Below are 12,769 nucleotides of genomic sequence, written 5' to 3'. Positions count from 1 at the left end.
TGCTCTCTCTCTCGCTCTCTCTCTTTCTCTCTCTCTCTCTCTCTCTCTCTCTCTCTCTCTCTCTCTCTCTTGCTCTCTCTCTTGCTCTCTCTCTCTCTTTTTTTTTCCAGCCTTATGATGAATTTCTGGACCACAGTTCAGTCTAATTTTTTCATTTTGCAGTGGGTTCCATTCTGGTTTTGCATACTGTAGGAATGGTTTAATATAGGCTGTGTATAGTGTTAGGTAGTGCTCTGAATTCTTTAAACTTCAGAAGACTTCTTATTTATGCTTCCTGCACTTTAAAATATGCACAATATAAAGAAAACATTCTATGTGACAATCGCCTAACTTTTTCCAAGCAAAATGCTAGTGATAAATACTTTTGAAATTAAATATAAACATTTCCAAATGTTGAATTTCCCACATTTCTTTACATTCAATTTTTTGTATTCTCAAATGTTGTAAATGTTGTTTGTAATACTTTATTGCACAAAGTGTGATGAGAAGTTTCTTGATGTTTTCCTTAGAGAACAATACAGTAATATAAATATTATCACCTCAAGCAGATGTTGTGTGGACGATTGAAAGAGTTGTGTTTAGAGGGCGCCCTTTTCTCTGATGTGATGTTCCAACTAGAAGATGGAACCATGGCAGCTCACCGTCCGTTACTAATGGCTCGCTGTGACATGATGCACGCAATGTTCTCAGGAGACTTCAGAGAAAGTAATGCCAAGGTGGTAAGTAGTGCCACTTCTTTTATCTATTACTATTTTTTTTTAAGTTTTCATCTTGTTTCTTCATACTAAAATGTGTACAGTGCATATTTAGTATTTATCTACTTGTTTATAGATGATCAAAACATATGTAGTTTTCATTCATTAGTACAAACACAGTCTGCATTAGATATTTCCTATCGTTCAAACAGTTTCCTGAACTAGCTCATTCTGTTACTTGCAAATGAGCTGAAGTGCACTAGGAGTTGTCATTTCATTAAGATCTAACCTTGATTTTAAAAGGTGCTCCAATTTGCTGGAGAACAGCCGGGCAGTATTTCGTTTCCAACAAAATGTTTGTTCCATAGGTTGTTGTGCCCTATATGAAGGGTCATTCATTTTTTATATTAAAGGTAATTGCTAGAAAGCTGATTAGACTTATTGAGGTGTGTCTAGGCCAGTGGCTGATCGTCCTCAGGATGCAACCTACAAGAGTTGCCTAACTTTCAGGTATTTACAGCTGTGATAACTGGTATTTCCTTTTATTTATTTCAGATAACCTTTCCTGGAGTGAAGCAGCGAACCTTTCACATCTTGCTACAGTACTTGTACACAGACACTATCCCAACACTCAAGATTCGTGAGTGTCTCCCCATTGTAGAGCTCGGCAACCGCTTGTGTCTTCCGCGTCTCATATCCTTGGTTGAGATCGAGATCATTGACCTCTTCCAGCGAGTTATCCAGGCTGGTGGTGATGTTAGTGAAGACTGTATTTACCTGCTCGAGCCTCTTCAGGTAATCTTTTGTAAAATAACTTTAGTGTACTGTGTTTCCTCACCCATCAATGTTTGCCAAATAGATTTTGAAATGGTACATAAGATTTTAGCTGTGAATTACCATAGGCTATATCTTCATAAATTTTATTGTTAAAATAAAATATATTTCTGGGGAGAGCCCTGTCGGCTCCCCGGAGCTATCCAGGCTGAATGGATATGTATATCTTTCTGGCATCAGTCAATGCAAGGAGTTCTTGCCTACCAGGGACCATGAGCCAGAATCTGGCCCCCCTCTAGAGAGGCACGAGGAGCAATGGCGAATAGAGACCCCCCCCCCTCCTGTGGTTGAGAGCATTCTGTGTCTGCCATCGACCGGGACAGGCACCCAGAAAGGTAGCCGCCCCAAAACAGACCCCCTATTCTGGTAAAACTATTGCGACTGAAGGCCAAACAAGTGGACAGAACTCCCCAAACGAATATTAGCAAACTAGCATAACATCATCATGTTATGATGATGTTATGCTAGTTTGTTATGAAGGGAGGGTTGCGCAGACAGCAGGGCGTGGCATGATGACATCATGCTAGTTTGCTAATTTTCGTTTGGGAAGTTCTGTCCACTTGTTTGGCCTTCGGTCGCAATAATTTTACCAGAATAGGGGATTGTTTTGGGGCGCCTACCTTTCTGGGTGCCTGTCCTGGTCGATGACAGACATAGAATGCTCCCAACCACAGGGGGGGTCTCTATAGGCCATTGCTCCTCATGTCTCTCTAGAGGGGGACAGGTTCTGGTTCATGGTCCCCGGTAGGCAAGAACTCCATGCATTGACTGATGCCAAAAAAGATATACAAATCCATTCAGCCTGGATAGCTCTGGGGAGCCTCCGGGACTCACCCAGGAAATGGCGTTTCATTACATTATGCTGGTTTTTTATTAATTTATATTACTATCACATACTGTACTCTAAATCTGTTAAAAAATTTTGTCATTTTTGGAATCCTGAAGCACTTTACTTCCACTATCAATATTTTTTCTCAATACAGATGCACAATGCTGACCAGTTAGTTGAGTGGTGCCTGACCTGCATGGCAACTAATTACAATCATGTCTGTCACAAGCATACCAAGCAACTCCGTTCACTGCACCCGGAAAACCAAGCCTATTTGAACAGGCACAGATGGCCCCCTGTCTGGTTAGTTCTGAGACTATTTTATCATTTTCATACCTTCATTAACTTTATGAATTTATCTTTATACAGTATTTGTAATATCATTTTTAGTTTAATTTATATTGAGGATTTTAGTGTTTAAACATGGGATCACAGTGCATAAATGTAGATTCTTCAACTTTAAGATAAATAGGTACAGTGGTACCTCAGCTAACGAATTTAATCTGTTCCCAGAGACGGTTCGTAACCCGAAAATTTGTAAATTAAAGCAAATTTTCCCATAAGAAATAATGTAAATTTAATCCGTAATCCATGTGGATTAATCCGTGTGGAACTGTAATCCGTTCCACACTCCCAAAAATATTAACTATATTAGTGTTTGGAAGGGAAGTCCCCTTCCCTTATAACATCAGGCAGTGATGACTTCTCTGGGGTACTCTCTCTCCTACATTTTGCCTGCATACCACTAGGACCTGGTTGTGGCTCACTACTTGCTTGTCTTACTAAGAATCTGTCTAAAGACTCTTATTTTTCCCTACATTTTAAAACCTATCTGTAGTGAGATATCACATTGTCATTTAAAAGGTCTATGCAATGGTCTGCTACAGCTTTATCTGAGTGAGTTTTTTCAACAAAACTTTGCAGTTCTTCCCATATTCACACATTTTCTTAATGAGGAAGGGACATCATCAACTGCCTCTACTCACAACTATTTTCTTAGGTTGATCCTTATCACTGACTTTCTTGGGACACATAGCGAGGTATATAATAATTACTTTTATGTTCAAATACCCTAAAATAAGAAAAGCACTGAAATTCTTTACAAAGAATTCAGGCATGATTATCACTAGGTGGGAGGCACTGGTAAACTGAGGCGTGGTCGCCGTGCCACCATGTGCTAGGTCGGTCATTCGCGTATCAACAAACTACATTACCAAAGGCAAAGTTCATAACCTGATTCGGATTTTACGAGGAAATTGGGCTCGTAACCCGAAAAGTTCGAAAAGAGGGGCAAGGTTTAGGAGAAGGCTCAAAGGAAAATGTCAGTGATTTTAGAAGAATAGGAAAATATGAGAAAGAAAAGAACCGCCCCTTAAGGGTGACGTTTAATGGAGTGAAAAACATGATGGATGTGCTAAGAAATGCCAGAAAATTGCAGAGTGATGAGGTTGGCAAACTTTGGTCAATAAGACAAGACCTCTCCAAGGAAGACAGAGAAAAGCTGAAAATGAACCTAATTGAGGCAAAACGTCTAAATGGGGATAGAAATGAAGAAGACAGAAATTCTTTTTTTTACAAAGTGACAGGGACTGGAAAGCTTGTGAAATGGTACATAAAAACAAAGCAACAAGATCAGTAGTGGAAGGGGGAGTAAAGAGCAAAGGAAAAGGGAACATGTTCTTGAAAATTGTATATACCAACATAGATGGAGTGAGGTCAAAAACTTTGGAGTTGCAAGATATAATCCAGCTTAGGGTCCCAGATATTGTCGCATTATCAGAGACGAAATTTGAAGGAAATATAATAAATGAAGTCCCAAGAGGCTATTCAGTTTGGAGACGTGACAGGAAAACTAGGAAGGGAGGAGGAGTGGCTGTACTGGTGAAAAAACACCTGAAGGTAAGAGAGTTAATATTTGAAAACCCTCGAGATATTGACATAATGGCATTGCAGGTCTGGAATCAGGATGATAAGCTGATAATTTTAAATGCCTACAGCCCACCAGCAAGCAACACGTGGACAAAGGAAGAACTAGATGACAAACGAGAGGGCCTCATAATGGTCATGAGAGATATTATTGCACAAGCAGATAAAGATAAATCACGACTGTTGATACTGGGGGACTTCAACTTTAAAGCAATAGACTGGGAGGCCTATGAAGCAAGAACGGAGGACTTTTGGACATGCAGATTTGTGAACCTCATTCTGGAGACATTCTTGTATCAACACATAAAGCAGGCCACAAGAATGAGGGAAGGAGATGTACCGTCAGTACTGGATCTAGTATTCACCAGGAAAGAAGAAGAGATATTTGACATCCAGTACCTTCCTCCCTTGGGAAAGAGTGATCATGTCCTGTTAGACATTGATTATGCTTTGAGATATCATCTAGAAGAAAATGGGGACATTGAAACAGTTGATAAACTCGATTTAAGGAGAGGACACTATGGGGAACTTCAACATTTTTTTAATGAGTGTAATTGGACAGAATTGTTGCTAGGCAGGGAAGTAAATGAAATGTATGCCAAATTTTTAAAAATATACGAGGAAAGCACACAAACATTCATACCAAAACAGAGGTGCAGGGCCAGAAAACAGGATTGGTTCGACAGAAATTGTGAAAGGGCAAGAGACCAAAAGACACAAAAATGGAATCAGTATAGGAAGAGGCCAAACCCTCAAACATACCAGCGATACAAAGATGCGAGAAACAACTATACGGCAGTAAGGAGAGAGGCAGAAAGAAATTTTGAAAAGGGGATAGCGGATAAATGTAAAACAGAACCGGGCCTATTCTACAAATTCATAAACAACAAATTGCAGGTAAAGGATAATATCCAGAGGTTGAAAATGGGAAACAGATTCACGGAAAATGAAAAGGAAATGTGTGAAACATTAAATGAAAAGTTCCAAAGTGTGTTTGTACAAAATGAAATCTTCAGAGAACCAGACACAATAAGAATCCCAGAGCACAACATAGAGCGGATAGAGGTGTCTAGAGATGAAGTGGAAGATATGCTCAAGGAACTCAGTAAGAACAAAGCAGCTGGCCCAGATGGAGTTTCACCATGGGTTCTGAGAGAATGTGCATCTGAGCTCAGCATTCCAATTCACCTGATCTTTCAGGCATCCCTGTGTACAGGAATCGTAGCAGACGTGTGGAAACAGGCTAACATAGTTCCAATCTACAAAAATGGCAGCAGGGAAGACCCCCTCAATTATAGACCTGTATCATTGACAAGTGTAATAGTGAAAGTATTGAAAAACTAATCAAAACTAAATGGGTAGAACACCTGGAGAGAAATGATATAATATCAGACAGACAGTATGGTTTTCGATCTGGAAGATCCTGTGTATCAAATTTACTCAGTTTCTATGATCGAGCCACAGAGATATTACAGGAAAGAGATGGTTGGGTTGACTGCATCTATCTGGACCTAAAAAAGGCTTTCGACAGAGTTCCACATAAGAGGTTGTTCTGGAAACTGGAAAATATTGGAGGGGTGACAGGTAAGCTTCTAACATGGATGATAAATTTTCTGACTGATAGAAAAATGAGGGCAGTAATCAGAGGCAATGTATCGGAATGGAGAAATGTCACAAGTGGAGTACCACAGGGTTCAGTTCTTGCACCATTGATGTTTATTGTCTACATAAATGATCTACCAGTTGGTATACAGAATTATATGAACATGTTTGCTGATGATAATAGGAAGGATAAGAAATTTAGATGACTGTCATGCCCTTCAAGAAGATCTGGACAAAATAAGTATATGGAGCACCACTTGGCAAATGGAATTTAATGTTAATAAATGTCATGTTATGGAATGTGGAATAGGAGAACATAGACCCCACACAACCTATATATTATGTGAGAAATCTTTAAAGAATTCTGATAAAGAAAGAGATCTAGGAGTGGTTCTAGATAGAAAACTATCACCTGAGGTCCACATAAAGAATATTGTGCAAGGAGCCTATGCAATGCTTTCTAACTTCAGAATTGCATTTAAATACATGGATGGCGATATACTAAAGAAATTGTTCATGACTTTTGTTAGGCCAAAGCTAGAATATGCAGCTGTTGTGTGGTGCCCATATCTTAAGAAGCACATTAACAAACTGGAAAAGGTGCAAAGACATGCTACTAAGTGGCTCCCAGAACTGAAGGGCAAGAGCTACGAGGAGAGGTTAGAAGCATTAAATATGCCAAAACTAGAAGACAGAAGAAAAAGAGGTGATATGATCACTACGTACAAAATAGTAACAGGAATTGATAAAATCGACAGGGAAGACTTCCTGAGACCTGGAACTTCAAGAACAAGAGGTCATAGATTTAAACTAGCTAAACACAGATGCCGAAGAAATATAAGAAAATTCACCTTCGCAAATAGAGTGGTAGACGGTTGGAACAAGTTAAGTGAGAAGGTGGTGGAGGCCAAGACCGTCAGTAGTTTCAAAGCGTTATATGACAAAGAGTGCTGGGAAGACGGGACACCACGAGCATAGCTCTCATCCTGTAACTACACTTAGGTAATTACACTTAGGTAATTCGTAATCCGAGGCATCACTGTATTTGCATTTTAAATATCTTATACTGTAATGTGTAACATGAGAGGCATCAGCAGCCTAGTAATACTAGTCTGTACATGTATCATAGTGATACATGATAATGTTGTAAATAACGAATTAAAAAAGTCCACTCATGGATGGCAACCAACAAACTCACACCAAACATAAAAAAGACCTACATATTATTGGGAAGAAAATCAACAAATGCAATTCATCTTCAGATAGACAATGTTAACATCAGCAATAAAAAAAGATGGAAAGTTCCTTGACCTATACATAGACAAGAGACTTAACTTCAGCATCCACTTACAACACATTACCAAAAAAAGTCTCGAAAATGGTCGGTATACTTTCTAAAATCAGTTACAGTATTATTGACCAGACCACACACTAGAAATTGAAGGGACGACGACGTTTCGGTCCGTCCTGGACCATTCTCAAGTCGATTGTGACCTGGTTGTGTTCTCGTGAACGTGTTCGTTTTCTGATCCAGACATTGAGTATCTCAGAGTAACACTTGGGACAATGTGGGAGGAACACGAACTAGAAGAAATCCCTTCTGTAGCAGAACGCAGAGCTGCATATGGCCGATCAAAGGACTGCCAGCTTCTTTCTGGAGCTTTCCCGGATGCTAAACCCATTCACCTACAACCTCCAGTCAAGGTTACCAGACCCCTCTATTACCGTCCTATTGGTGATGAACCTGTTAATGAATATGCAGGTGCACTTCTTCCTGATAACTACTCAAATGCTGAAGCCTACGTTTCTGCCAAAGATTTATACTCTGGTCGTCGTAATGCAGTTCAAGATCGTAAATGCAGTTCGTAATGCAGTTCGTCCTGGATCAAGAGAATGGTCCAGGACGGACCGAAACGTCGTTGTCCCTTCAATTTCTAGTGTGTGGTCTGGTCAACATACTTCAGCCACGTTATTGTGACTCATCGCCTGCATACAGTATTATGTTCCAAACTCTGCTCTCCTCTCATTATAATACATGCTAATCTATCCCTATCTTACATATGGTATCTGTGCATGCACCACTGCAAACTACCTCAAGCCCATCATCATCCAGCAAAAATCTGCTATCAGAACAATAACAAACTTGGCTTTCAAACAACACACAGCCCCCCCAACATGCTAAACATAAACTCACTTCACATATGCTCTTGTGCCATTTACATGTATAAAACCTTATTCCTAGATGCAAACCCTGATCTGAAACTCTTCCTTGACAGATGTAATAGAACCAATAATCACCACACCAAAAATATATATCTCTTTGATATCCCCAGAGTCAAACTTAATCTGTGTAAACACTCTATGCAAATAAAGGGACCTAGTCTATGGAACTCACTCCTTAACGAATTAAAAAGCTGTCCAACCTATCCTTTATTCAAAAGTAACACCAAAACGTACCTAATTTCATCCTCATAGTTTTCTACCTAGTGCTTCATACTTCCACTGTATTGTTTACTACCCTAAAATGTGTGCCTAAGACATACAACTTCACCGTTGTAATCACTGCTGTTATCTTATATCATGGTTGTTATGTTGAATGCTAATTTTACTACTCTGTACAATACCTAGAAATAATCTTCAAATTATGCTACAATGTACCTGTTGATAATCCTTGAACTTTACTATAATGTACCTACCTAATTTTCTTCAAATTTTCTTACAATGTACCTGTTAACGTTTTCAATTTTGCTACAAATTACCTACTTAAAATTATCTGTTAGATTAAGGACCTGCCCGAAATGTTATGCGTGTTAGTGGCTTTACAAGAATGAAAAACATTAATGCTATATACTCTCATAAACCCAATGTAACTTTTTGTATATATATATATATATATATAAATAAATAAATACTGTAATGTATAACATGAGAGGCATCAGCATCCTAGTGATACTGTAATGTATAACAAGAGAGATATCAGCAGACTAGTGATAATACTGGATTCAAAAGAGACCAAAGCTTCAAAACCAGCTGAAATAACTCTTCAACAACCAAACCCCCCCCCAGAATACAACTGACTTGTTCTTTACCAGTAAAAAAGGAGCTGGCTGCAAGCGAACATAATGCCCACCAGGGCCAAAGGAACAAGAAATCCACCTCTAGTAGAGAGCCGACTGAGCTGACCTTCTGACAGAGGTGGAGCCGCAGAAAATGGCCCAGGTTCAGCACCTGAAAGCAAGACTGAGCAACCTCCACAGAGCCAGATCCCTGGATTGCAGACAAGCAGACCAGCTGGGAGCCCACGCCAACCAGGTTTTGAGGTAGGCCAACACCCAATCACCTACCAGATGCAGTTGGGCCACCACGACCAGAGTGAAGCGCGTGAAAATGCGAGGTGCCAGATTCAAGGTGAACGGAAGACAACGAAAGCGGTAAGCCTGTCACCACCATCATGAATCCCAATTAATCCATGAACCCCAGATGAATAGAGACATGCCAATATGCGTCCTTGAGGTCCTAGGAAACTATCCAAATGCCCGGCTCGAGAACGAGCTGGACCTGGAACAATGTGGTCATCCGAAAGGAGGGGCAAGGAATCAAACGGCTCAGACAGGACAAGTCCAGAATGTACTGAAGATCTGCATAATCCCGTTTTGGAACTGGAAACAATCGGGAAACCCACTGAGAGACAAGGTCTTTTCGACCACGCCCAAGCGAACCCACTCCGAGATGACCCGACAGAGGGACAGGAATGAAGCCTGCCCCCAGAAACTACGTTTTAACACTTTGCTGCTCTGGGAGTGTGAGCGCTGCACTATCCCAGGTGGGATTGGGCATTCTGCGGGAGCGTGCGGTAATTGTTTTATAGGTGGAGTGGATGGGGGTTAAGCATTACTGCTCATCCACCCAGTAAGTGTATATTGTACTCTTTTCAACTTTCTTACCTCAATTCTCGTCAAAGGTTTTTTAATTTGATATCATTGTGTTCGCAGTAGAATTCTCTACAGGACTAAAGGCATATAAAGTCCTAAAGCCCATTGTACCATGCGCAACAGAGAAAGTTACCCGGGAGCATGCAAGAGTGATAAAATGTGTACACACTTTTCACCTTGGTCACCTCAATTCTCGTCCTAGGTCTTTCATTTTGGTATCAATGTGTTTGCAATAGAATTCCCAACAGGAGTATATGCATATAATGTAAAAAACTGCAGCATGCTCCACCCGCCGACGTGATGAAAGCTGGCCAAGGTTACCAGGAAGAGAGCGCCCCGCTCTCCAAAAGCCTGGCGTACCACCCACAGCAAACAAAGAAAGTGACATTGCGTTAACCCCGTGAGCACTAATCAAGCACAATAAAATGTGTATACTCTTTTCAACTTTATATATAAGGCATATAAGGTCCAAAACTGCGGCACGCCCCTCCTACAGCCAAGTGCGAATGCTGGGCACAGTTTTTAACACTTCGAGCTGCCCGGCATGCGCGCCCCAGCCCACTCCAAAGTGGGCCTGGCATTTCACGTGAGCGTGCACCACACTAAAATGTGTATACTCTTTTCAGTTTACTCACATCAATTTTTGGGTTACATCATTCATTTTGGTATCAAATTGTTCACAATAAAATTCTCTAAAGGGATATATGCTTATAAGATCAAAAAGTCTGGCGTGCCACCCGCAGCAAACCCGAAAATCGGCCGAGCATTTCCCGTGAGCGAACAACCGTACTCAAATGTGTATACTGTACTCTTTACAGTTTTCTCATGTCAATTTTCATGTTACATCGTTCATTTTAGTATCAAATTGTTTGCAATAGAATTATCTGATGGGATACCTGCATATAATGTAAAACAAACAAAACCAGAAAATTCACTGAGCGTTACCCATGAGCGAGCACCCATCCACACACCTGCAACACCCCGCACTCAAATGTTTATATTCATTTCAGTTTCATCACCTCAATTGTTGTGTTACGTTGTTCATTTTGGTATCAAATTGTTTGCAACAGAATGCTCTAAAGGGATATATGGATATATGTATATAAGGGCAAATAGAAGAACAACATTACCAATACCATAAGTTAAAGTGTATCATCATGTGAAAAACAGTTTTTTGTCATTATTTTACATTTGTAATTCATCCTGACATTATTTATGACACAATATAATTTTTTTGTGTTGCTTCCTTCACATTGGTGTTTGTACCACAATATCATATATATAAATAAATGCAAAAAACATGTCTGTACTTACCACCCAACGATGTTTGTAGAGCATGAGTTGAGCATTAGGATGAACCACTCCACCTGCTCTAGAAAAAGGTGTCCTGAAGTTTCTCAACCCATGTTTTATAGGTAGAGTGGATGGGGGTTAAGCATTACTGCTCATCCACCCAGTATGTCCTCTTGTGATGGTACAAGCCAGAGCATGGTGCAGCACACAGTGCCACACCACACAACTTGCACTTATCCCTGGTGTCCTTCCTTTCGCCAGAATTGTAGCAGACACGACACTTCAGATCTTTCTCGATGCGAGTTAAAGCTATATTAGACTTTAGCATCAGTCATGTAAATGGAGTTGTTAGGTCTACCGGGTACCACAAGCCAGAACCAGGCCCCCTCAGAGAGGCACGAGGAGCAATAGCCTATAAAAAAAAACATTTTGTTGAAAGCATTCTGTGTCTGCCATCGACCGGGTCAGGCACCCAGAAAGCTAAGCGCCCAAAAACAAACCCCCTTTTCTGGTTAAGAAATTGCTACTGAAAGCCGAACTAATGGACAGAACTCCCCAAACAAAAACGTGTAAACGAGCATGACATCACCATGCCGCCGTCTGTGCAGCTCCCCCTCTCCCCGGGAGAGGGAAGGGGGAGCCCCAGATCCCTCGTGCCGGCTACCCAAACCCTAATTATGAGGCTGATGTGCTAAGCTGAAGTTGTGAGCTTTGGCTCCAGATTTGTCTCCAGCTCTGTGCCTTGTGGTGTGGGGGGCCTGTTCCTTTGGGGGTGCACGAGTAAGGAGTATTCTCTTCAGTGCTTGGGCTGCTCGTGCCTAGAGCTACCTTCCCTAGGTGTTTGGTAAGTACTGTCCGTGGGGCTTGCGGCCACCTTCCACAAATTCCTTGGGTTCTACCTCTGCTTGGTAGTTTGCTGCTCAGCATTCAGGCGCCCTTTGAGTGTTGGGGTGTTTCTTGCACCCTTGTTCGCCTTAGGGTAAGAGGTAATTTGTACTGGTAGGGGCGCAGGGTACTGTGCAGCTAGATGTCACCTCTCATAATGACCGGCTCTGTTCCACCTGGGTATGTTGTCCTCTTGCAGGGTTTTATTTTTGTTTTTGTTTTCTCTGCCTGGTGGGGGGTCTGCCTTTGTTTGATTGCCCCCTATATTTCTATATAGTTTCTGTGCTTCTGGTGGTATCCCCTGCTTGGCCTCCATGAGTGGACACGTCCTGGGGGTTCAGTTTCTAGAAAGTTTGTTGGCAGACTTGGGCGCCGCTTAGCAGTACCCTGCCTGGGCTTCCCTGAGCGTGAATTCTGTCTCAGGACCCTGGGAATCCTCTCAGGGGTGCTTGGGTTTGATGGGTGTGACCCCTGAGTCCCCCCTCACTTTGTGTGAGTTTTAGGGTTGCTCTGTCCCCTTGTCTCAGGGTGACTCTGATTGTTTTTGCTTCCATCACGCTGCCTGCTGGGTCGGTGACACCTTCGACCCAGAGTCTTGCGAGTTTTGTTGCTTGTTTGTGACTCAGTTTACCCAGTCCACTGATGATTCTATTTGGGTACAGGCAGTGTTGGCGTTGCACGTTTGGTTCAGGTTGTTGCAACAAGCTAGGTTGATTGCTTCCCTGGAAGCCCCGTGGTTGCCCTGTTTAGGCTACAGGGACCCGGACTTGGGG

The 12,769-nt window shown here is 41.5% G+C and overlaps 1 protein-coding gene across 3 annotated transcripts in view; it reads left to right on the top strand.

Annotated features, from left to right (window-relative positions):
* Positions 1 to 12,769, top strand: part of RhoBTB (Rho-related BTB domain containing) — an 88,106-nt gene that overhangs the window by 30,075 nt on the left and 45,262 nt on the right. For 2 of the 3 annotated variants that reach the window (XM_069310401.1, XM_069310399.1), the window contains exons 11-13: positions 546 to 719; positions 1,251 to 1,490; positions 2,513 to 2,661. In XM_069310401.1, the coding sequence (XP_069166502.1) occupies positions 546 to 719; positions 1,251 to 1,490; positions 2,513 to 2,661 (563 nt within the window). The remainder of the gene's footprint in view (positions 1 to 545; positions 720 to 1,250; positions 1,491 to 2,512; positions 2,662 to 12,769) is intronic. The other variant, XM_069310400.1, reaches the window with a different exon arrangement.

The sequence above is a fragment of the Procambarus clarkii genome, chromosome 67, assembly GCF_040958095.1.
Source record: "Procambarus clarkii isolate CNS0578487 chromosome 67, FALCON_Pclarkii_2.0, whole genome shotgun sequence".
NCBI lineage: Eukaryota > Metazoa > Arthropoda > Malacostraca > Decapoda > Cambaridae > Procambarus > Procambarus clarkii.
Note: the sequence above shows the minus strand (reverse complement) of the source record. Positions and strands in the feature narration are given on the sequence as shown.